The following is a 27,293-nucleotide window of genomic DNA, read 5'->3' as shown; positions in this document are numbered from 1 at the left end:
TTTTTCGATTTTGTCAATATTTTTATAAGTCGATTGCACAGTACAAGGAAACAGAATATCACACAAGAGTAGGAACACCAGCAAACATCTGTTTGACACATAAAAAAAACTTAACACATAAAAACGTGTTGCCTGCTTCTCAACAGGTGTGTATACATTTTGAAACGATGTGATATTCTTAAAAATCTAGGGAGGCGTCTGCTCAAAGCAAGAAAATACCTGCAGCCACTTATAGATATTTCACAGCATTCTATACTCTAGAGCAAGAATCAATTAACACCTAACTTACACAGTCGAGCCCACATGTAATGGCCCCACTTAAGATGAACTTTTGCTTATAACGAACGAGACCTGCGCGACCGTCAAAATATACATTGTTTCAATGGCACAAAATCACACGTATAACGAACGTCATTAAGCTCTGCTCATCGGATACAGCGAACGGACGGCGCAAACCCGGCACCGCGATGCGAGATAACCTGCCTCCGACCCCTTTGTGCGCCCGTGTTTTCCCGAGCCTCATCGCAGGCGAACTGCCCACCCCGTTTCATGCCGCTCTCAAGCGAGCTACCCTTTTCCTGCTGACGTGCCCTCCAGGATCACTCTCCCGCCCCTACTCGCAACTCTGCTCATCTCACCTCTTCCCCTTATAAATCTGTGCGAGGCCTCTGCGATCAACCACGCTGCCACCTTGGCTGATCTCGGAGGCCACGCTCCGTGAAGCAGGCCTTCCGTGGGAGCCAAGAGGTGGTTGCACTGACGCTCACGGACGCCCCTCATTGGTCTCTCCGCTGGCGTAATGTTGGTGTGTCCTTTTGGCATTTTTTTGCCAGTCCAGATATAACAATCGGTTGTAACGATCGGATTTTTCGATTTTCTCAATTAAATAAGTGGATTGCACAGTACAAGGAAACAGACCGGCACATTAGAGGAGCTCCAGAGACCCTTCAGTTACGTCAGACACAAAAAACTTGAAACATAAAGGAATCTGCTGCCCACTTCTCAACAGGTGATTTAACATTTTGAAACAATGCGATATTTTTAAAAATCTAGGGAGGCCTCTGCTCAAATCAAGACAATACCTGCAGCCACTTATCAGTATTTCACAACATTCTATACTCTAGAACAAGAACCAATATTTAAAAACCTAACTTATACATACATTCACATGTACCAACCATTTTTTAATAGTTCATGAATACACTTAAAGGATAGAGAACGGTTGTCACACAACTGCAACAAGGTCATGGAGGAGTTGTGGCACTTTTGTGCTCTCTCTCTTTGTGGCCTTTTAAGTGGTGCTTTTCTTTATAACGCATAGGGCAGAGGTCGCACTGAAAAAGTCTTTCACCAATGTGCGCTCTCATATGTCTCGCTCCGGTTGAGTACTGTACAAAGGCCATGGGGCACATCGAGCACATGTATGGCTTCTCCCGCGTGTGGGTACGTACGTGATCGACAAGCACACTTCTATGCGCAAAACGTTTTTCACAGTAATCGCACTTGTAAGGCCGGTCACCTGTGTGGGTGCGGATGTGCATAATCAAATTGGTCTGCTGTGTGAAACTGCTGTTACAAAAAGTGCATTGGTAAGGACGGTCACCTGTGTGTGTACGAAGGTGTGCTACTAGTGTTCCCTTTTGTGCAAAGTCACAGGTACAGTAGTCACAATGGTATGGACGTTCACCAGAGTGGGTGCGAAAATGTCCCAATAGCTTGCTTCTTGAAAGGAAACTTTTGCCGCAGGAGCTACAATCGTGTCGAAGCTTGCTGCCGAGGTCATGTCCCTGACCACGTGAATTTCCTCCAGGAGGTCCACCATGCTCGTAAGCGCTTCCCAAGCCTGCAACTGGAAGGCGGAGTATTTTTAGTAAGGCACCGGATCTTAATTATCAGACATCACCTGACCTGCACCTCACACATGTAGTGCCAAATTCATTAGGCTGACTCAAGAACTGTTTTGGAACAAAACTGCATTTTTTTGGGGCTCAGGTCTCGTGCTCTCATGAGCATTATGCGATAGTACCAAAAAGCAGGCAGCATTAAAGGAACCTTTCGGAAATATTTTCATCCCACAGCTCTGCAACAAAACTAAAGAGCACCTAAGGATGTTGGCTCAGGGTTCATTCTACCACCTTGGATTGCAATGAGTGCATGACAGCTGACATATATGAGCACACAGCACTGAAATACATTTTTGAAGAGAATAAGAAAAATTAAATCAGACGGCAACACTTTCTCTTGATGCACCCTGCTTATTGTGCAATTCATCAAATGCCTAAAGGTGGGTTAGAATATCTGAGGGTGGAAACTACAAACCTAAAGCAACAGACAGTGTTATGGTGGTGCCAATGTTATGTACATGATCAACTATAAACATCAGTTGCTGATGCTGAACCACAACAAAACAGACTACTCAGTACAACCAAATGCAATAAAATGCACAGAAGGAACATGCTTCGGTTCCCACTAGTTTGCAAAACAAAAGTGGATTCTAGGAAAATAGTTAGTTAGTTAGTTATATTGATTTTAATGGCGCAAAAGCAACTTAGGCTATGATGCGCCAAATTCTAGGAAAATGTACAGTTACTACTTTTATGGGCGAGGTTTATCATTAATGCCAAACTAAAGCACAATAGGAAAAAAAGGCAAAGAATTAAGCTGGAAGGCAGTAAAGCCATCACAATATAACAAGAAAAGACATTTGCAGAAACTGCAGCCCCTGCAGCACAAGCAACAAGCTCAAAGATGATACACAAAAGGTACAGACCGCCAAATGGCTACTTATTCCTCTGCATGCGTCTTTCTACTAAAGCCTTTTGCATTTGGTGAATAAACATGGAGAACCACTGTGCTGTGCCAAATGATCATAAATATTGCTGTACACTCATGCCGTTTTCTGCATACTCAGACACAATATTGCACACAGCATTGTTCACAAAGCTCATCATTCAAGTGTAAGAAATGGCGTAAGGGGACACGGCCTCATGCAGCACACAGTGTGCACGGACATTAGGCATCGAGATCATTGTTTCCACTACTCTACAGCTATCAATAATAAGTTATTGGGGATCAGAATGCTGGGAGAAGTTATCTTGATTCTTCCAGTGACAGCTTGTGTTATTTGGCTTGCCAATGATGACCTGCAAAATGAAAGAGGAAAGCAGTTAAGCGCTACAAAAAAAAAGACAATAGAAGCAGTGGTACTAATATCTTCACAAATTCAACAACCATAATTTAGCAGCCTTGAATGGATTTGAAGGGCAGATTAGTAAGCTACAATGAAAGTGGTACTAAGGGACCTAACAGGGTGGTAGCGGTGACCGAAATGCATTTGGTAGCAGAGAGGAATGGTTCCTTTGTACAACAGGAGTATATTTGAATTAATGCCAAGCAAGACTTTTCAGCATAAACAGCTACTCTGTGCTATTCCAGAATGTAAGGACTATTGACCATAAAAAGATTGATGGCAGAACACATGTAGCACACATCATTTCAACCACTTCCTTCTCGAAAGCATGATACTATGCAACGTTGATTCGCAGCAGTTTTTCTACCCTATAAAACAGCAGCGCATGCAGAGTAACTTAACTCATGCAGACGTGAATACCAGAATCAGACCACACATTAGATTTCAAATGTGTGTGCGTCAGTGCGTTTTAACTTCCTTAACACTGTACTTTGAGTCCCAATATAATGCCAGTTTCACACATAAACATGACTCACAACCAAACTAGCCCATTTCTGCAAAGTTTGAGTGCAACAGAGTTAATGACCAAGCTGCAAGAACCATTTGCACACTCTCCCAACAAGGAAAAAATGAACGGTCAGCATCTCTGACACACCTAGATGCTCTGGAGCTCCTGCAAACAAGAAAAAAGCAATCAATCAGTACCATGCTTTCCTTACGCTGTTATGCTTAGTGGCATAACAGCTGACACAAAAATGCAGTTGCGTTCAGCCTATCGCATCAGTTCACAGCCAAGTAACGGCTTCAGAAGGGCATTAAGAAGCACTTAGTTTTTGTTAAAGCCACAGACTAAGTTGACGAAAGTGCATGTATGCAGATAAAGTAGACAGCACAGGAGCATGGCAGTATTTCTCAACTCAAAGTAATGGCCACTTACTCCATGACATTAACTCAAGGCTGCTATACCGAAAAGATGCATGGCCCCACAGTTAGTTTCCCCAGCGGTAAAGATACAAACACACCACAAAGTCTCAATGCTAATGTGAGTCAAACTGCAGAGGCATGATGTATGAGAAAATTGTGAACTGACAAAACACAAGAGAAAATTTTCTACCAGCAAGTGCAATACACATACACATAAATGATCCATCATGATGCCACACAGCAACAGACATAAAACGGCAGATGACAATAACTTGAACTTCTGAGTTGGGTTTTTAAAACTGCAATTGTGTAAGCTGCAACAAGTGAAAGGCTTGCTGTAACCAGTAAAAGGCTAAACATCTGAGAGCAGTGGCCAGCACAGCAAGTGCTATGGATGTGAAAACTGACATGAATATGCAGTCTTGCATTAATAACAGTGAGAAGTAGTGAGTACACATGTTGAAATGCCACCAAAGTTTGGCAACGCTACAATCCTGATTATTAAACAGTGAAACTGCGTTAACAGAATTTTCAGAAAACGTTACAAACATGAACAGTGACACACAAAAAATGCCGATTTTTTAGAAAGTGAGAAGGAAAGAAATGGAAGAATAGCATGGTTATCCCTTTTCTATCTTTCTCAATAAAAATTAAGAGAGCTCCTGAATCGGCCACACAAACCATGCCACACCAGATTCCGGCTACGGTTCTGTGCCTACTTGCACTCCCCACTAATGCCACTAGAGCACCCACATGGAAAGGGCATTACAAAAACAGCTTGCAGGCTAATCCTTTATGCTGCAGGGTACCTTCTTGTTGCACTCCTTTTCACGGAGCTCCCACAGAAGCCCATGCATTCTTGGAGGCTATCATCTCATATGTGTGCCTAAAATCCTATAGTACACCGCTAGCTGTACAAGAAGTGTTGACGACATTTGGCACCTCGTGTAGTAGCAACTGTGCACCAGATGAGCACAGGTGCAGAGAAGGGGCAGAGTGACCTTTACACAGGTGGTGCTATGTACCCTAATGGATGGACAAACAGGCACAGCACTTCAGACGTCAAGAGACTAGACAAAAGGTAACCATACAAAGCATTTTATGCATTATAAAATGCAACAGCTCTCTTGGCATCATATGCGAATTCATTCACCAGAGCCAAATAACATTTTCCCACAAAACTAACTTGCTATATGAACAGTAAGGCACTGTTTTTTTTTTCTAAACGTATGTACCAGGCACACATGCATAATTTAAACAGGTCAGCTTTGTTCGTAAAAGTAATGATGTACCAATGACAATGCAAAGTTGAAATTAACCCCACAAGCACTGCCCCAGTGGAACAAGAAGCAGTGTCAGCCATATGTCACAATTTATATTTCAGCCATGCATGTGCGAGAATCAGCTGGCTAATGTGTCCCGTGGACAGAAAATATTTAAACAGCACCTGTGTGCCCTTGTATGATAAATATGCATAGATATTTTTAACAAGGGGCTTGTCGACACAAGAGGAAGGTGGCCAACTCAACCACTGACACAGGTCAGCTGGCAATGCTTGTCAAATTTAACACTGCTAAAAAGCATCCGAGCTATGTGGAAAAGCGTGTTCTAATTCACTTTATCGGATTTCAGTCTTTTTTCGTTTTATAGGATTTCAAATATTTCCGCTAGCACACCTTCAAAAGTGGCACTGACATGGGTTTTCACCCGTGTACTAGCATGTGACAACAGGTGTAAAGGTGAGCCAACAGGCTGCTCCGTTGCATGGAAATAAGCCTCAATAGAATGGACGGTCGTCACTGCGGATGTGTTGTCAGCTGGCTTCTCATGTTCAAGATTCAGCTGCACTGGTCCAGCTGCTTTCCTGCATTAACCTGGAAATTCTCACAGAGGTATTCTGTCACTGCAATGTGAAACAACGAAGCCTGTCTTAGAAATAAAGAACCATTTCCCTTATGCATTGTTTTTTTTCTGTTTGAACCAATTATTTTTTGTATACATCAACTTGTGTCTGGTTCTGACATTTGCTTGGAATGCACTTGTGTTTTCTATTTTGTACCTTTAGTTCCAAGTTTGTGTCAGTTACCTTCGTTTTTGCACATCTCCTCTCCAATGTACAAGTGCACCTTCATTATCAACATTTTCAATGAAACGAGCTGCTGCAGTGGCTCAGTGGTTATGGTGCTCTGCTGCTGGCCCGAAAGATGCGGGTTCCATCCCGGCCCCGGCGGTCGAATTTCGATGGAGGCAATATCCCAGAGGCCTGTGCAATGCGGGGTGGTTGAAATTTCCGGAGCCCTTCACTGCAGCTTCCCTCACAACCTGAGTCGCTTTGGGATGTTAAACCCCCCTAAACTAAAATATTTTCAACGAAACGTGGAGCTCCTCCTTATCACTGCTAACTTTGCTCAGCAGCCACAAGTGAGTGGACGCAGAACCATGACACCATGTTTAACGTCTCAATTTTGAAACAAAAGCGATAATTTTCGTCAATGATGGTATGCAGCTTATGCCAGCAACTCAGCTAACAAAGAGCTCAGCAGCAATGAGAGAAGTGGGTAGACATAGTGGCCAAGTCAAAGGTTAAATATTGCCACTGATGAGCAACACCACCAGCATGAGACAACAGTATTACGATGTCACAAGTCTGCTCCAAACAGAACTCTTTCTCAAGGACAACGGATCAGTAGAAAGTTGCAACTTGCGCAACAATACGCGGTCATTGGTTGCACTTCCACTGTCAAGTAAGCTCTCCCGTGTCCATTATCAAACACACACATAAACAAAACAGAGAATTGTTACCACGAAACAACTGCAGAAGAAATTGCCTCACAAGCCTACTCACAACTGCATGCTAATTTACGATAAATTGGTTTGGTTTAAGGGGCTCAACATCCCAAAGTGAGTACGGCTATGAGGGACGTCAGAGTGGAGGGCTCCGGATAACTTCAACCACATGAGGTTTTTCAACGTGCGCTGACATCGCACAGTACATGGTCCTCTAGCATTTCACCTCCACTGAAATGCGACCGCCACTCCAGAGATCGAACCAGAGTCTTTTGGGACAGCAGCCCACCGACACAATCACTCGGCCACCTCGGTTAATTTAGGATAAATGTTCATCTGAAGAGTAGCCGAAAAGTTCTACGCAAATCTGTACAGTAGCCAATGTAATCATAGCGTTAATGAGAGAAACAGTAGCGCAGAGCAATGTGTCATCCTGCCAGTAACGAAAGAGCAAGAAATCCTTACGAGCAATGCAAAGGGGAAAAGCAGCTGGGGAGGATCAGGTAATAGCAGATCCGTTGAAGGATCGAGGGGAGATCGTTGTAGAAAAACTAGCCACCCTGTATATGCAATACCTTATGACCTCAACCCTGCCAGAAGCATGGAAGAATGCCAACATTATCTTAATTCACAAGAATGGAGACGCAAAGGACATGAAAAATTATAGACCGATCAGCTTCTATCTGTTGCTTACAAGGTATTTACTAAGGTAATCGCTAATAGAGTCAGGGCAACCTTAGACTCGTAAAGGATATTCCACAATAGATCATATTCACACTATCAATCAGGCGATAGAAAAATGCGCAGAATATAACCAACCTCTATATATAGCCTTCATTGATTACGAGAAAGCATTCGACTCAGTGGAATCCTCAGCAGTCATACAGGCATTGCGTAATCAGAGTGTAGAAGAGCCTTATGTCAAAATACTGGAAAATATATATAGCATATGCACAGCTACCATAGTCCTCCATAAAGTCAGCAATAAAATTCCAATGAGAAAAGGCGTCAGGCAAGAAGACACGATCTCGCCAATGCTATTCACCGCCTCTTTACAGGAGGTATTCAGAGGCCTGAATTGGGAACAGTTGGGAATAAGAGTAAATGGAGAATACCTAAATAATCTGCGATTCGCTGATGACATTCCCTTGCTGAGTCACTCACGGGGTGAACTGCAAATCATGATCAATGAGTTAGACAGGCAGAGCAGAATGCTGGGTCTCAAATTAACATGCAGAAAACCAAAGTGATGTTCAACAGTCAAGCAAGGCAACAGCAGTTCACAATTGGCAGTGATTGCCTGGAAGTGGTAAAGTACTTAGGGCAGGTAGTGACAGCTGATCCGGATCATGATAGGGAAATAACTAGAAGGATAAGAATGGGGTGGAGCGCATGGGGTGGAGCGCATATGGCAGGTTCTCTCAGATCATGAATGGCAGTTTACCAACTTCCCTGAAGAGAAAAGTGTACAACAGCTGCATCTTACCGGTACTCACCTACGAGGCAGAAACGTGGAGGCTAACGAAAAGAGTTCAGCTTAAGTTAAGGACAACGCAGCGAGCCATGGAAAGAAAAATGATAGGTGTAACGTTAAGAGACCGGAAGCAGGCAGAGTGGGTGAGGGAACAAGCACGGGTTAATGACATCCTAGTCGAAATCAAGAGGAAGAAATGGGCTTGGGCAGCGCATGTAATGTGAATACAAGATAACCGCTGGTCCTTAAGGGTAACAGAGCGGATTCCAAGAGAAGGCAAGCGTAGCAGAGGGCGGCAGGAGGTTAAATGGGCGGATGAGATAAAGTTTGCAGGCAAAGGGTGGATGATGCTGCAAAAGACAGGGTTAATTGGAGAGACATGAGAGAGGCCTTTGCCCTGCAGTGGGTGTAAAAAGGCTGATGATGATGATGAAACGTTCATTGCTGAATTCAACCTTTTCCCTTTTTTTATAGTTTTATAGGCCCTTTCAGATTAAATAAAATAAACGTAAATGAAAGCGAGACGGAGCTCAGGCCAGCAAAGCTTTGCTGGGCTCAATGCATATTGAAGACAAACAAAGAAGCTAAGCCTGAAAAAATAATAAAAAATAAAGAAACAAAAATAAACAAGACAAGAGTCAAGCACAGAGTCACACGGGTATTGATTGATAAGCAACAGCTCAAAACATGTATGGAATGCTAGTGCTTGTTCTGTGCATGTCTCCCTTATGTCTAAGTCTTTTGTGCTGTTGCTTAACAATGTATTACCAACTCGCCCATCTAGCTATTCTGCAGGCTAATAGGAATGTCTACAGGACATTTCAGCCACCACGCCACACCTTTTGGTAGACTTAGAAGCATCAAGTGAGAATGGATAATCTTTCTGTTTGCACATGCCAGAAAAGAATATTCAGTCTCTTCGATTTGTGACAGCACTGTGGCCTGAACAATGGTCACAGTGCCTTGTTGCTAAGCTCCAGAGATGTGGAACTACCTCCAGGCCCTATATGGAACATCATTCCAACACTGGGAACTATTCCTGAGATGGCAAAAGGAAACAAAAAACACTGACCGAACTTCAAAACTAAAACAAGAAGGATCAAGTCTTGCAAATCTCCAGCAAAGAATGTTTGTCATCGAGGACACCAAAGGACTATAACAGACATTTAAAAAACCCTAAAAAAAAAAAACAGCAACAAAGGGGGTGATTTATAAAACAGATGCAATTGAAGAGTCAAGGATGCAAATCAGGATTCAATGTCGCTTGAAGTTAACAACAGAAGTCGAGGATGTTTCAAAGTAAACAACGCTGAATCAGACTCAGTTCAACCTAATTCAAAGTAGCAAGAGCACAAAATACAGGACATGGGCAGAATACAGTGGCACTTTGCAGCAAATGGCAATGCCCCTAACATTCGATAAACGACTTGAGATGATAAACAGGGTCATAAGGTAGGACCAATAGCATCTAAACATGGAAGCTCAGAAGTTCCTGATAACCAGCGACAATAAAGACTCCCAGAATTGCAATACTCGACTCAGAAAGTGAAGTCGAGAAACTCTGCTCAAATGGAACTGCAATCTTATCCACAGTAAGTTGTAGTTGGCACGAAACTTGGAAATAATTTTCCTTCTTGTCTGCAAGGAAAGAGGATCACAGTACGATAGGGCAGCCGTACCAGTTAAAACCAACAAACTGCAGGCAGTACACCAAACCATTTCTAGTTCCGAGGACTGCCTATCAAGGCATATTTCTCGCCACCCAACATGCACCTCATTCGGCCATCTATGATATGAAAGGGCACCTCTCTGGTGTATGCATCGGTCACCACCCTCATTTTTGTCAGCTCCAAGGCCGCGCATGAGGCAGCTCCAGCACAGCACTTCTGGATATGCATCTATGCGACCTCTGGCTCTTCCAAAGACTCGCTTAAAGGGCAAGAGATTTCTGACAACTAAGCAAGTAAAATACAAGGTATATGATGGCACCCCAAAAGAGCAGCACGCTTTGAAAAATGGAAGGAAGGCTGGATAGTGGGTGTGAGGTGGCATCGCTCTGTGTGGTAAACCTTTGATAAATGAAAGAAAGTTTGCATACCTGATATATACGACACCTATTTGCTGTATTGTCAGCTCAAATGTGTCCAATTGCGAGATTGCACAGCGAACAAAAGTACTAGAGAGTACCAGATCACTCTCTTCTAGAGTTTCACCAGTCCTCACGTCAAACTTGACTCTATTACACTCTTTATAGTAAAATGTGTGGCATGGAATTGAACGCGGCAACAAACACCAGTACCTGGCCTGTAAATAAAGACCCACTAGTATCTACATAAAGTACAGTCAATATTGCACTTGGCAGCTATACTTGAAGATAGCTGCCGCCTCACATAAATGCCATCTGTGACATATCTACAGGAAGATGTCTTATCTCCAGAAAACGGCTCTGTAAGGCAGCATCTGGAGTTGGATTAAATGCCAATAAAACTTTTGTTTGTCCTTAGAGTAAACAGATATAGTTCGGGCCTCATATCAGAAAACCTTCCCAGCCAAAAATTTACCCAGTGCTATCCCTGAATCTGGCATACCCATTACAAGACATAAGAGCCAATTCTAGCCAAACAGAATCTGAAGGCACCATGCAGTGATGCAAACTCATGTCATAATCATAAAAAAAAAACCCTGCACCCCCTTTTCATCATGTACCTGTTAAATGGGTTGATTGTTTGTGCCCTTCATGTGCGTTCAGCGAGCAGCACCTCTACTTGTGCTTTCGTCTCGCAGCTATAAGCACAAATCACATTTAAGCCACTACAAAAACTCGTATTGCAGCTAAAACAATGCACAAATCCAAAGTGAAAATGTAATAAAGCATGAAAATGTAATTAAGAAATGTTTGAAAGAAAAACCTGACACACGGCTCTTTCACGTTTGCTTTCTCCCTTGCTCCCTGTTCTTTAGCTTTGCACATTCATGCAACGAAAGCCCAACATGCCCAAAAATCACAGCGCAGCAAACCGAATAAAGTAAGACAAATGTGCCAGACAAGCAACCAATGCAAGCATTTGAAGGAACTCAAGTGTGGTGCTATACTGCACACAAACTCTTTGCTGGTGCCATTATTTGATTACACGGTAAATACTGGGCCCCTGCATTAAACACTGCACAAAGCACACTTCTTTCACAAAATCTAAATGGTGGGCATCCACCTGACAGCCATAGCGTGGCTACGGCTGTCAACTGGATGCTCACCATTTCTACACGGCACACTGGTTTGCCTACAGGGATCACTACAAGTGCTAGAAAAGGAAAATACAGTAATAACCAGCCAGGTTGTACCTGAGTCTCGCTGCACTAAGTAGTTTTATGGCCATGGCCAGCTTTTCTCCTCGTTGCTGATCAAAAAAGCAACATGGACGCCACTTTGCAAATGGTAATTTTCAGGGATATACGCGAATCAGCTTCGAAATTCACGGACACTCCATGCCATTTGTGCAAACCATAGACATTTGGCATGCTCAACACACAAGAAATGTGCTTAGCACACCTATTAGGAGTGTGCCAAGCACACCACTGCATCAAGGCACCGTGTGAAAATGTTGCCCCCCAACCAAGCCACAAGAGGCTGCCTCATACTGAGTACGTGTTTGGTCCTGCTTTCTCCACGTTCTCATGCAGAATCCAGAGAACGGCAGCGCTTTTAATCGCCCAGCCTTAAGGCCTTGCAAAGACAAACCCACTGCTGCCCACTTACAAATTTTGTCTAAACTATGTCAACAGTCTTATTTACTGCAGTCTTTGAAAATGAACAGGTCCCATGTGCATTCTTGAATCTTGTAGGATGACCTAATCTTAACTCAAGGCACAATGAGACCACTCTCTTCCTCTGCAAGTACAAGCACTGGCACAGGGACTACACCGCAGCATGCCAAGTGTTCACTCCTGCTGCAGGTAGAGAAGGTACTCCTTCTGCAACGACTGGGGGATCTCTGTCTGGTGGATGGCCTCCGGAGACACAATGCACCGACGAATCTCTTGGAAACATTTCTCCTTCAGTGAGTACACTGCATTAAAAAAAAATGCCAACTCTGCACTCAAAAAGTTTTTAAATGACCAAGTATGCAGTGCACAACATGGAGAAACAGATGGGATAGTCTCACAAATAATTTTTGTCTCAGACTTAAAACTACTTAAGTGCACACCCCCTTTCAGCCATGTTATTACTGTAAAGAGAGGGAAGTGCAAAACTGCAGAGGCCCTCCATATTAAGAAACGTATGCATGGGCACTCAGCGAGGACTAAGATAGGTTTCTTGTGCCTGATGCGATTGCCTATTCTTAGCAAAAAAAAAAATAAAAACACTGATCTTGCGTCACTACAGGTCATACAGCCAGTGGCTGCCTACTCTCCTTTTTTTAAGAGCGTTCCCTACCAGTTCCCTTTCATCTGAACAACCTTTCTCCCGACATGCATCGTCATCATCATCAGCCGGACTACGGCCACCGCAGGGCAAAGGCGTCTGCCACGTTTCTTCAATTAACCCTGTCCTTTGCCAGCTGCAGCCACCGTGTCCCCGCAAACTTCTTAATCTCATCTGCCCACCTAACTTTCTGCCGACCCCTGCTACGCTTGCCTTCTGTTGGAATCCACTCAGTTACCCTTAAGAACCAGCGCTTACCTTGCCTTTGCAATTACATAGCCTGCCCAAGCCCATTTCTTCCTCTTGATATTTCGACTTGAATGTCATTAACCCGCATTTGTTCCCTCACCCACTGTGCCCACTTTTGGTCTCTTCACGTTACACCTATCATCGTTCTTTCCATGGCTCACTGTGTTGTCCTCAACCTAAGAAGAACCCTTTTCTTTAGCCTTCACATTTCTGTGAGTACCGGTAAGAAACAGCTATTGTATAAAATCTCAAATCCACATAAATCTTCAAACAACAAAGACTCCATTTTTGAAACTTCATTTAGAGACCCATGGCACCTTTTAACCTATTTCAAAACCAAAAAAGATACAGGAAGGGGGCAGTTTCCCCAGATATCCCATTAACAAATGTTGACGAAAAAGTGTGCAAATTATATTTGCAATAACTAAGACAAGGATCCCCAAGTGCAAGTTTCAATAAAATTCACAATACTCTTGAACAGCCACAACACTAAGCCAATACAAATGTACCATCATGTACCTCATAAAAACGGAACAGAAAAATTGCAAATTTCAGGGTTTAACCTCTCGGGCGCCAAATGGGATATGAGGGATGCCATTGTGGAGTGCTCCGGATTAATTTAAACCACCTGGAATTCCTTAACATGCACGGGCATCATACAGCACGAGCATTTTTGTATTTTGCCTCCATTGAAGTACAGATGCTGTGGCCAGGACCGAACCCATGACCTGGGATCACCAACCAAATGCCAAACACACAGAGCCACCACAGTGGGTGGAACAACTAAACAAGTGAAAACAATAACACCTCAGGAGGCTTTCTTTCTTTCACTCATGTCATGGCGAAAACAACGAGAAACTTGCACGGACAGTGCACATGCCCAAAAACAGATTTTCCCAAGTTAGATGTAACTCTTGCCAGCAAATGATATGCACCCAAGAGGACACCCCTGAACTTGCAATGTAGTCCAAGCGTGCATTACTGCAAGTCAAGATCAGCAGCACTCTGGCTTAGCGCAACAATCCTGCTAATCGGGACAGCATACAAGAACGCTTTGGGTCTACGACCCTACACCACAGACGACAAGCTGGAAGCCCTAAACGTTCATAACACCTTCGAAGATATACAAACACCCATCCTACTATCTCAGAGAGAGCGCCTTGTCAGAACAGAGACAGGCAGGGACATATTAACAAAAGTAGGCTACCTTGCAGACCTACAGCTTATTCAATCCAGAGTGAATCTATCGCCAGAACACAGGGTGCGGGTACATGTAGCCCCAATACCAAAGAATATGCCATCCACACAGGGGAAGGCAGAAGAAAAGCCCAGATAGACTATATCCATCGAAAAGGGGTACGGAGCGCTAAGGCAGTCTACGTAGACTCAGCTATGCACCCAAACAAGTCAAGGGCTACACCAGTGGCGGCCATAGTAAACGTTAATCTCCTAGAAATCATGAGCATGACACTCACGGAATGCACAGTCACCGACGCAGAAGCCGCAGCGATTGCACTAGCCATTCAGCACGGGGATGCCACAAACCGAGAACTACACATAATCACCGACTCACTGGTGGGATGTCGGCTCCTCTTAGAAGGACGAATACATAAGAGGCTGCATAAACTAACAAACTGTAGCACCTCCTCTGACCCATCGCTCAACCAACAAATCACCTGGATACCAGCGCACTCAGGACTCGAGGGCAACGACGTCGTGGAGAGCATAGCTCGAGGATCTGCAAACCGATCAGGCTACACACACACACACACGACGCCCAACTAGACATGACACCAATACCTACGGCCTATAACACCAGATTACAACAGTTTCGATCAATGTGTCAACTCCAGCCCCCACCACACAAGTAGCTGAAAGCATAGGGGGCTAGGGACTGGAGGCAGCTCGAAACCAACGCCGTCCCAAATTTTCATAAATACAGCATAATATTCCCTGAACACTACAATGACGCATGCCCGTGTTGCGACGAGACACCCACAGCATACCACGTCATGTGGAGCTGCATTGGCAAAAAACCAGACAACCTACAAACACACTATCACAAACACACTATGCACGAAGGAGCAGTGGGAGGCTGCTCTGTCCAGCCCTGACCTGACGATCCAGCGCAACCTAAGGTCTCTTCGATTTGGCTGCACTCGCTGCACTAGATCCGTGGAGTTCTGCGCCGATGCCGCCAGCGTGCAGAGTCAGTTCAAGTGCAGCTTGGCAGTGGCTGCTTCCAAAACAAACGAATGGTCGAGTGCAGGCTTGATTGTCTGCTAGCCTTGGCGTCGCTACCAAATTAGAGCCAACCGCGTGCCGCCACAATCCCGAACCATGTTAAGAATTTTTCAAGCAGGAAATCCCAAGGAGTGTCGCCATGAACCAACCCCAAGAAATTTAATTAATATTCGTTTCATAAAAAAAAGGAAGGTGCTGCACGTATACATGCAGACGATTTACGAATATGCGCTGAAATGCTGCCCATGAGGCTCGACCTGACCTCTTAGGTTTACAATTATGACGCCATGAACAGTTCCTCACCTCTTCCGTTCAAGGGAGAACTGAGCGAACTGTCATTGTTCCATTTAGAGACTACAGTCATACCTTGTTCACTTCTTCGACCTACACATGGGCGCCGCCATATTGCTGCACTAGAGCTACAATTCCACTCGGGAGAGTGCAAGCCAGCCTAGAACTCATGCTGCACTATTCTGACACTTTTGCATAACGAAGACGAAAGTGCAGCAGGTGCACGCTCCACTGGCAAAACGAATGCGAAAGTGCTGCACTCCTTGAACCGGCGCAGAAAGTGCAGCCAAATCGAAGAGACCTCTGGTGTCCCAGGCAAGAGAAACAGCCATGACCACTGGAGTCCTGACATAAGGACACCACCCGGTGCAGAAAATTCTCAATAAATGTTTCTTCTACTACTACTACTACTACCATCCATGGTAATGGGACACTCGCTTGTTTTATTCCATGAGCTGAATCACATTCAGTGCTTTTTACATGCAATCATATTCTTCATTCAGTCAGTTATTTGCCCCTTTCCACATGACATCAAGTGTGGTGTTAATGCGGTTTCTGGTGGCATTAAATGCAACTGAAGCTATCTGCCTAGCTCAGTTTCGTCATGTTGGCCACAGTCAACCCTACAAAATTACCTGCACTGTCACCCCGACACATCTGCCAGTTGTTCATTCTGCCACTCAAACCTGTCCGAGAGACCCTCCAAAGGATGGAGGCCAAGAGGTCCGTACCAGGAGGGGTGATGGACACCACCAAGCGTCTAAACTGAAGTCGTCCATCGGGGCCAAAGCCTGAAGGCACAAGTGGTTAGAACACTTCCTTGTGATGCACTACCAGGCGGTCACGAGTCGCGAAAGATCCACAGGTGGTTCACAAATGTCCACATGCATAGCCTGGAACGAGCAACAATACACATCACCATCTATGGTGACCAACCGCTCTAAGCAGTGCCAGCAGCAACAGTATGCATCAGAACTAAAACTAGGTAGCAGTGAAAATAATCACCTACACAAAAGGCCTGGCTGACTGGAATTTTCCACTCAAGCTGCAGTCTTGCAGCCAAGTAAATCTCTTACATATTATCTCAACATCACCAACTAAGATGACAGCAAAAAGGAGCTCGTAGCAGTTTCAAGCACAGACAGAAAAAAGCACGCAATGTCACATGCATGAAAACTATCTGCCAGAGAAAATTTTCATGCTATCTGTCACAGTGATCCTTTTTCTTTATTACTGACCATCAACCTCTAACACTGTTCTAACATGTGCCAAACAGGCTAGTGTTCCTCCTTGGGTACAGGTCTTGCACATATGCAAGAAGCAGCCATATAAGCAACATGCAAACAACGAATTCAGTACTGCTCTTTGAACACTGTACTCTGCCTTGCAAACTTTTTTTTTTGACAGACCAACACTAAACATCAAATCAGCCCTCCAAACTGTATCTGCACTACTAATGACTCCAAGGTATTTAAAGAGCCTTACCAAATAAATTATCTCATTTCTGATTTTGTACTGAACACATACTCTGCACAGTCCCAAAGCACCTCTGCTCTTGATGGCCCAAGTGGACTCCTGGAAGAATCTTTGCCTTGGAAGGTAGACTCCCGTCAACCCATCCAATATTTCTTTCAGAACATTTGTTGAGAGGAAAAAATGCTGTGGTCTATATGGATCAGGCCGCTGTTTCCAAGAATAGTTTCCTAGAAGATCTAGCACATATTCGTGCAGAGTACACAGTGAGCCTGACAGATACAGAGAACTTGCATACAGCCTCAAAGTACTTCACATAAACAATGCAGTGGCCAAAATATAACAGATCATATTAAGATCCCTCACAAGCCCAGTCATGAGCTTGAAACACTTATGAAAGGAAGCATAGCAGAGGTGGTCCCTTTTAGACACTGAAACTCAATGTCCCTTTAGATCATTGAACATCAATAGAACGTAGCAAAAATGTTTGCTTTCATGGGGTGTAACATGAAAAAGAGACTCAGGCTATGAGGGTCACCATAGTGGACTGCTCTGGATAATTTCAACCACCTGGAGTTCTTTAACATGTATTGACATTGCGCAGTACGCGGGCCTCTAGCTTTTCGCCTCCACTGAAAAGTGACCACCAAATCCGGGATCGAACCTGCGTCTTTCACGTCAGCAACCAAGCACCATAACCGCTCAGCCACCACAGCGGCTCAGCATAGCAAAAACAGTCTACACGAAAGCATTCATTTTAATTCAGACAAAATTTATGAAGTCTTTGGTTTTTCACTGTCTGAAACAAAGCTTCAAGTGCTATTTTTGAAACCTTCAACATACTTTATTTCTGAAAATCCAGTTTTTATTCACGTTCAATCGCTGGCATGGTCCCGGCATTCAACCACCAGTTGCGGCCCCTCTCCAGACTTGTGGTAATATTCATTAAACTCTGCACATAGTTAGCAGCAACATCATGCAATATATGACACATGAAAGAGCAGCTAATACCGGTCTTTCTGCCAATCCGTTTATCCCCATCTGCACCAACGTACACTTTTCCTGGAAGCTATCCTCGACACCCAAAGGTGGTGGCCATGACATCACATGCAAACTATCTGTGCAGCTGCATAGTGATTCATCGTGGTTTGTCTTTTTTTTTTTTTACTCTTCTCTATTGCCAGCACAGACATTGAAAAGTAACAGAAACTGGCTGAGACTTCAGCGAAAATTCTTTAGTTTTCCAGTGAACACCTGGCCACCATTCACTAGCATCACAGAACTCAGGAGCTCATTGTGCTCACTACAACCACAACAAGGTCAGCCCTCTTCAGTTGGTCACACAGGGAGGAGCCATTCTGGCACAGGTAGCCAGTGGCAGCCTCCAAATTTAACTGCTCCATGTCAAAGGAGCCTTTGTCAAAAGTACAGAAACCAAGGGGTTTGCTTCTGGGCCATGCTGTCTGGCTCGTTAGGCATCGCCAGTGTTTCAAATCTCTTGAAAGTGGGAGGTACACTCGCCCTCCTAAATACAGAACTTCTAATTAAGGATGCCACAAGAGCCCCACTACACACAAGAGCTCTTGAGGTCTACTTTAGACAAAAGCTGTATCTGAACATTGCAAACACATGTGCAGAAGCTGCAAAGTGTGGCACTTCTTGACACTGCCCCAATCCAAAACATCGAATGAGTGGCCTCACTGCACTCAAGATCGCAGCCATTAACACCCCAAAAGAGTACCAATCATGGAAAAAAAGCATCAGGACGCCATGGTGGAGGTAAATCACCCAAGTTTTCCCCGAGACAGGGAAAGCTTCACAGCCCCCACACATTGTTCATGTATTTCCACAATGCCATTAGTACACATAGGTCACAGACAAGAGAATGTTTCCTTTTTATGCAAAGCGCTGAATAATCACACAACCACAAGCCAACTAGAACAATGGCATTTGGGACACCAACGAAATGCATTTCCGCATGCTTTCAGTAAAACAGGTAGCACTGCTAATTGGGCGACTTATGGCTTGCAAAAATACACGACGTACACTTACTGTCCAATTTCTCGCACTCTTCCAGTACTCCATCTGCAAGGCCCTGAACTACAATGAGCAAAAACTTTTTTTGAATCTGCACTACTGAATAAATGAAAGCATCAGTAAGATGAGACATGGAGATACCATCTTTACTTGATCCCAATCTCACTATTACTTTCATACAATTCAAAGTTACCTAGCGTCCGGCACCACACCTGAGCAACCTGCATATGAACGCACCATATTTGCGTCTTGGCACTTACTTGATTTGGACTCGGGCTCCTGCACTTGACTCCCCGACCCTCGTAGTTGAGACAGATGACGTCCACCTCACGGCGTGTCTTGTTCACAAAAAGCAAACGAAGCTCCTCTGCTTCCCCAGCCATGAATGCTGCAATTAAGAGAAGCCATGCCTTTTGTCTGGCTGTTCGCATCGCCAAATGGGCAACATGCCGGGCAACGGGCAAACTGTCTAGAAAGGTTTGCCCCACTGCTTGCTGGAACTGGCTGGAATAACCTGGCAGCTACTTGCACACGGCAGCGTCGTGTAGACCTTGCACAGGCAATTCGAAGATTTGTGATATATAACAATCAGCAGAACAATGCCACGGCCTTTTCCGCTAACTCCGGTGCTGGTTCCTATGCACAAGGAAGCCACGTACTGTTTTTGCGAAACACCTTGCCTTCACGCACGGCTCGATCGGTCAGCGCGTGTTACTTCAGTCCTAATCATATCATTCAGCTGTTCGTGCAAAGAACTTTAGGCACAGTTCATGACATGTCAAGTCTTGCAGCAGCAACAAAAAGTTAACAAACAGCAACATGACCGTTTTTTGTTACGTTGAACAAAACTACAAACGTGCACTCGAAACATGCAACACCGTATCATCATCCTTGTGCGGTTAGCCTAAACCATGCAGGAAAAAAACTCGGGAGGAAGCGTCCGTTGAGACGCTTGAAGCCTAGTCATAAAAAGCAAAAAGCATACAAAAAGAAGAGTCAGTACCCTCCCCGTGACATCACGTGATGGCGTGCAGTGATTTCTATCAGCGCGCATGCGCGCACGAGTGCGGGAAAACTGAAACCATCTACCGAAACTACCGTTAGGAAACACTTTGAACGCGCTCAGGCGGGCGCCGCATCATGAAGTGCTGCGTGCCCTGGTGCAGGAGCTGCACAGAAATAGTTACGTCGGAGGTTTCGTTCCACCGGTGAGTGAATATTTCTTCAATAGTGCTGCGGTGAAAATATGCGCCGTGGTTCTGCACGGGAAAGAATCGAATGGGTATGAATGGGGATTATTTTTTCAATACTGCGCGACAGGTTTTCGAACGACCGTGCAGCCAGATAACGGTGGACTGACGCACTGCAACGTTCGGATAATTGGTTGCCGACAAAATGGAGCGTTGTTTGCTCCCTGCATTTTCGTGCAGGGGACTTCAAGGCTGCGACAGGGAATCTTCGCCGACTGACAGAAAGTGCCGTGTCACCGCTTGCTCTTGCTTCAGTAGGTAGCATGCGTGTAGACAAATTAACAGCAGTGTTTATGAGCGATTAGCTGACTGACATCTTTGCATGCTTCGTAACCCTAATATTTCAGTGAGAGTGAATACTTCTATAATATGCACGACTGGAATATGCATATATGCAAAATTTCGTTGCAGTAATTGTAAGCAGCACGTTCAGAACTGTCGCGGTATACCACATGACACCTGACACGACAACGTCTGTCGACCGCCCTACGTGGTTATGCAATGCCCCCTGAAGAACATGCCTGAAGCGTCTTTTCTGACCGCCGTAGAGCGCGCACCCGCCCTATGGCGGCGTTGCGAGATGACCTCTTAACCGTGTAATTAGGCTATTGAGTCGACGACTAAGATACGGGGTGATGGAAGTCAACAGGGAAGTGTACGAGGTCAGGCCCCACCCTTTTACACAGGATGGCATTCACTACGGTGGTGCCACTGGCAAGAAGGTGGGTAGTAGGATAGGTCGCCAGGCAACAGCTTTTTTGGGGGGACCCAGAGCTCTGAAGGAACCAGTGTAGAGAAGGAAGAATTAAGATCAAAGGGACAATGGAACCATAGGGGAAGAAAGAGACGCAAGCGCCAGGGCCAAGTCAATTCAGATATAGGTTTCATTAACATGCAAGGTGGCAGGAATACACTGAAATGGGAGGAAATAGAAGAACAGTTAAGACAGGAGGAATTACTGGTATATGGTTTAGTGGAAACACATCTTAGAGACATGAAGCAACCACCCTGTAACCCAGACTACGCATGGGAATATTGCAATAGAACAGAGGGCAGCAGAAAGGGAGGTGGAATTGGGGCATTCATTCATAAAAGTATGAATTTTCAAAGGGTTAGACTGGGATGCAAGGAACATTTATGGCTAAAAGGAACAGTGGCAGGCAAGCAAACACTCCTTGGCTTTGTATACCTGTGGACAGGGGTTAATGCCAAAGAGGAAAACAGGAAAATGTCAGAATGTATTGCAAGCGACATTGATGAGCTAGGAGGACAGGGCGAGATAACTATATTAGGCGACATGAACGCACACATAGAAGACCTGGATGGGTACACGGATTCGACAGGAAGCATGCTGCAGGACATGTGTGACAGGCATGATTTAGTTGTATGCAACAGTACCGAGAAGTGTGAAGGGCTCATAACATGGGAGGCGGGGAGTCTGCACTCGACGATAGATTATGCACTAATGTCACAGAGGATGTATAACAGATTAGGGGTAATGAACATAGATGAAGATGGTTCCAGAAGTCTAGGTAGTGACCACAAGCGTATAAAGTTGAGCTTCAGAAGAAAAAGCAATGTATGACTGAAGCAAGATGAACAATCAGGGGGGAATTTTTACTCAGAAAAGCAATTGGGGGTAACACTAAACAGACCACACAAATAATATAAGAAACAGCGCACCAGAAGGCATACTTTTTGCTGCAACGGCAGTCACAAAAAAATTCTGTGCTGACTGCGTGTCGTCTGCTAGGATGGAAGGATGGATGGATGGATACGGCTGAACCCTTTAAATCGGGCGGTGGCTCAAGCCACCTAGCCATGTCTTGTGAAATTTTACTCCTGTCTTGCTTTTAGCCACCAATCGTATAACCAGCGCTTGGTTACTTCTACCCACTGAAAATCTACTTTCCCTTCGCTATCCTTAAACCCCAATGCCTTTGGTAAATCAGCCCCGCTGCTTTCCACTGCAGGGTGAAGCCCTTTACAGAAAAGTATCAAGTGCTCAGCCGTTTCCTCCTCCTCTCCACGCGCTATGCACAACGTGTCTATCTCGTGGTACCTGACACTATACGTCTTTGTCCGCAAAACTCCCGTCCTGGCCTCAAATAACAAAAAGCTTCTCCTACAATTATCATAGATATTTTCTTTTGACAATTTCCTGTTTAAAGGTCCGGTATGTTCCCAGTGCCGATTTCGTCAGCATCCCTGTTTTCAACAGAGCTCTCTGTTTCTTTAACCTTTTTCTTAACCGATAACTGCTATTTGCCCCCTTACTGCTGTCCAGATATTTGCTTGTCAATTTTCTAGTTCGCTTTCTCCATTTCGTGTCAACATTCTTTATATACAGGTATCCGAAATCTTTCCTAGCCCACTGCTTTTCCTCCATCTTTCTCAATCGTTCCTCAAATGCTATGTTAACTGCTAGCCTCTCTGCTCTCGAAAGACGCCCATCCCATATCACCCTGTACCCCCTGATTTGGTGTATTGCCATGTGCTCCCAAAGCTAACCTCCTTACTCCCCGTTGTTTAATTTCTAGCCTTGCTTGGACATCTGGTCTCATGCACAGGACCGCATTACCGAAAGTCAGGCTAGGGACCATCACCCCTTTCCAGATCCCTCTAACCACTTCGTACCTATTGTAATTCCACAGTGCCGTATTTTTCATGACAGCTGTATTCCTACTAGCTTTATTCATTGCATATTTTTCATGCTCTGTCAGATACTCAGCACTGTTATTTATCCACACCCCAAGATACTTGTACCCATCCACTACCATGAACCCATCCACTACCATGAGCATGAACTCCTGTATTCTATGCTCGCCTCCCCATTCATTAATTACCATGACTGCAGATTTTTCCTTACTATACTTGAAACCTAATCTATCTCCCTCTGTACCGCATATGTCTATCAACTTCTGCAAGTCTTTCTTGATGTCAGCCATTAGCACTATATCATCTGTGTATATTAATCCCGGTAATGACTGTTTAATCCATTCCACTTGATTGAAAAAAGATAGGTTGAAGCCTAGTCCACTCCCCTCTAGCTTGGCTTCCAAACCTTGCAGGTACAACATGAACAACAAAGGGGACAGAGGACATCCTTGTCTAAGCCCTCGCTGTATCTCTACAGGCCCTGATACATTTTTTTCCCATTTTATGAGCACTCTGTTACCTCTATATATATCTTTTAAAAGATTAATTACTCCATTTTCCACATCCAATGTGCCCAATATGTCCCACAAATGCTCCTGAGTAACGTTGTCATAGGCTCCCCTAATATCCAGAAATGCTAGCAATAAGGGCCTATGTTCCTTTTCCGCAATTTCTATACACTGTGTCAATAAAAATAGATTGTCCTCCAACCTCCTTTGTTTCCGGAACCCATTCTGTAGTTCCCCTAACACCCCCTCGTTCTCCACCCAAGCCTGCAGTCTATCCTTTATAATTTGCATCACCACCCTGTAAACCACAGATGTCACTGTTATGGGGCGATAGTTACTTACGTCTGCTTTGTCCCCCTTTCCCTTATATATCATGTTCATTCTACTTAATCGCCATTCATCGGGGACTTTCTCATCCACTATCATTTTGTTCACTACCTGTATTAATGTTTGCTTGGATTTTGGTCCTAACTTCTTTATCAACATAATCGGGATACCATCTGGTCCTGTTGATGTGCCACTAGGAACCTTCTTCTCTGCCCTTTCCCACTCTCCTTGCTCAAGTGAAGCTATTGCTGTAACCGGTCCATCCTCCTTCGATAAACTATGTACCACGTGCTTTGCTGAAAATTTTTCCGTCATCCTTGTTCCTATGTGTTTTATTGCTTCATCCCCTTCTAGTCGAATACCCTCATCTGTAACAATAAACCTTTGTTCTAGCCTAGTTTTATTACTCATTGCATTTAGATGTTTCCAAAATTTTTGGGCTGCTTTTCTATCCTTTTTATTTAATTTTTCCATCCATTGGGCACCCTTCTAATTCTCTCATTAATCAAATAGGATACTTCCCTTCTACACTTTACGAAGGTATCCCATTTTCTGTCTACTTCGGGTTTTGGTTCCCCCTCTTCTTGGAATATCTGTGTTCTCTGGATGCTTCCTTGCGCTTTTCTATTGCCCTCTTGACCTCCTCATCCCACCAACTCTTGGGTTTGCATCTTTTCCCTTTTAACTTTACTCGCACCTTAGCTAGCTCTAGCTCCAGTAATCGAGTTAATTTGGTATAAGTCCATTCTGTTTCACTATCCTCAAAAATTACTTTCTCGATTCTTTTGGCTGCTACTTCCAATTGCTTTTCTGGGTAAAAATTTCCCCCTGATTGTTCATCTTGCTTCAGTCCTACATTGCTTTTTCCTCTGAAGCTCAACTTGATACGCTTGTGGTCACTACCTAGACTTCTGGAACCATCTTCATCTATGCTCATTACCCCTAATCTGTTATACATCCTTTTACCCCTAATCTGTTATACATCCTCTGTGACATTAGTGCATAATCTATCGTCGAGTGCAGACTCCCCGCCTCCCATGTTATGAGCCCTTCACACTTCTCGGTGCTGTTGCATACGACTAAATCATGCCTGTCACACATGTCCTGCAGCATGCTTCCTGTCGAATCCGTGTACCCATCCAGGTCTTCTATGTGTGCATTCATGTCACCTAATATAATTATCTCGCCCTGTCCTCCTAGCTCATCAATGTCGCTTGCAATACATTCTAACATTTTCCTGTTTTCCTCTTTGGCATTGACCCCTGTCCACAGGTATACAAAGCCAAGGAGTGTTAGCTTGCCTGCCACTGTTCCTTTTAGCCATAAATATTCCCTGCATCCCAGTCTAACCCTTTGAAAATTCATACTTTTATGAATGAATGCCCCAATTCCACCTCCCTTTCTGCTGCCCTCTGTTCTATTGCAATATTCCCATGCGTAGTCTGGGTTACAGGGTGGTTGCTCCATGTCTCTAAGATGTGTTTCCGCTAAACCATATACCATTAATTCCTCCTGTCTTAACTGTTCTTCTATTTCCTCCCATTTCAGTGCATTCCTGCCACCTTGCATGTTAATGAAACCTATATCTGAATTGACTTGGCCCTGGCGCTTGCGTCTATTTCTTCCCCTATGGTTCCATTGTCCGTTTGATCTTAATTCTTCCTTCTCTACACTGGTTCCTTCAGAGCTCTGGGTCCCCCCAAAAAAGCTGTTGCCTGGCGACCTATCCTACTACCCACCTTCTTGCCAGTGGCACCACCGTAGTGGATGCCATCCTGTGCAAAAGGGTGGGGCCTAACCTCGTACACTTCCCTGTTCACCTCCATCACCTCGTATCTTAGTCGTCGACTCAGTAGCCTAATTACCCGATTAGTCTCCACGACCCTCCTTTCCGTTTCGCGAGCCTGTCTCTGGACCTCTGGGATTGTGCATATGGTCACATGCACACTCTCAGAGGCCTCTCTAAGCCTACGCATCCCCACCTCCAACTGCGTCTCAAGATTCTGGCTCCTCCCCTGCAGTACATCATTGAGACCAGCATGGATGACCACAAGGTGTTCGCCATCCATGCTGCCCACCACCATCTCCCGGGCTCTGGCCATTGCATCCACCATGCACTTTCCCGACTGAGCCTCCACCTGCACCCGCCTGTCTGCCTTCACTGCCGTCAGAACGCCTCCCTCAACCCTCGCTACATTCGAGTCCCCGACCACCAGAACTCTCCTGCGCCCTAACTGTTCGCTTCTTAACAGAGACTGTTGGCCTCCGGATCGCTCTAGCTGCCTCTCCTGCCGCTGTACGCTATTGTCGCGAGTTTCCATGCCCGCTTTAACCTTTTTCATTTCGTTCTCATTTTTCTCACTCAATGCTCGCTGCACTACAGCACTGTACGATTGACGAGCCTCGTCCCCCGCCTGACACTTCTCCGAACTGGGGTGCCCAGCCGGCCGCGACCTGAGCGCTTCAACCTGTTTTTCTAATACACTGTGTAGCGCAGCAAAAGACGAGGACACAAGAGACGAGAGACGAACACCACCTCTTGTGTCCTCATCTTTTGCTGCGCTACACAGTGTATTGGAACTATGTACCAACAAGCCCAAAAAGCCACGCTACTGTTTTTCTAGCTGGATCCGCTTTTCCCGCTCTTCTTTAATCTCGCCCACCATTCGCTTCAACAGGGCGGCATTATTCTCCTCCTTTTTAATCAAATCGGCGACCTGAGCTTCCAGCTTAATCCGTGCCTCTCGTTCGACCTGCCAGTCCGCATTAAGTGCATTAAACCCAGCTTCCCATTCCCCTTTTAACGCATGAACGGCGTCCCCAAACCGCTTGCACATCTTACACACGAAGCTAGCCTCATCCGCCTCGGCTAAGCTCCCGAACCCAGTCTCATCTAAGTAACACCAACGGTCGCACTCCTGGCACTGTACTAACTCCCCGTCCTCGTCCTCCTTAACTTTCCTAGCTTGCCGACCCATCGTCCGGCCGGCTACGCCTTGTGAAAGCCCGCCAAAATTCCTATGCCGATAGCCCTCGACCCTGCGCAACGTAAAAACCCGCTAAAAATTATTCTCACACACCTCCGCTGGCCTCCCTACCCTTAACTCGGTTTAAAACTACCGCCCGACAGCATGTATACAAGTGTAAATACCAAAAACACTTAGCTTCGGACGTAGTCGCTGCAGCTCCCAGCCACGTTGCTCTCACGTTGCCACCTCCTCTCCACCGCTACCGCCGCCACTGCATGCGCCCCCGTCTGCCCCCGTCGGCGCATACAACTAGTGTGACTTTATCTGGTCGCCTGCGCTTGCTCGCGCAGACGGGAGTTTCACCTCCTGTATAGTCTTGCTCCGTGGCCGTGGCTCAGTAAAAGTGAGCAGCGGTTCTTTTGGAGAGCCCGTTCTCTCTAGCGAGACACCCCCGCGCCCCCGATTGCTGCACATCCCCGAACCTTCACCAC

At 45.1% G+C, this 27,293-nt stretch overlaps 1 protein-coding gene across 3 annotated transcripts; it reads right to left on the bottom strand.

The window, feature by feature from the left end:
* On the bottom strand, nt 1-27,293 carry LOC144115994 (uncharacterized). 3 transcript variants are annotated; one of them, XM_077650653.1, is made up of 3 exons: nt 26,985-27,293; nt 19,350-19,477; nt 1-1,849 (listed from the first exon to the last, which is right to left on the bottom strand). In XM_077650653.1, exons 2-3 carry the CDS (start codon nt 19,470-19,472, stop codon nt 1,628-1,630), a joined length of 345 nt encoding a protein of 114 aa, XP_077506779.1. In that variant the 5' UTR covers nt 19,473-19,477; nt 26,985-27,293; the 3' UTR covers nt 1-1,627. The 3 variants fall into 3 exon arrangements, with proteins under 3 accessions (XP_077506779.1, XP_077506780.1, XP_077506781.1); XM_077650654.1 differs by lacking the exon at nt 26,985-27,293 and adding an exon at nt 19,749-21,208; XM_077650655.1 differs by lacking the exon at nt 26,985-27,293 and adding an exon at nt 16,311-16,472 and having other exon boundaries at nt 1-12,439; nt 19,350-19,741.

This window comes from Amblyomma americanum, chromosome 1, assembly GCF_052857255.1.
Source record: "Amblyomma americanum isolate KBUSLIRL-KWMA chromosome 1, ASM5285725v1, whole genome shotgun sequence".
NCBI lineage: Eukaryota > Metazoa > Arthropoda > Arachnida > Ixodida > Ixodidae > Amblyomma > Amblyomma americanum.
This window is presented reverse-complemented; position numbering and strand designations above follow the sequence as displayed.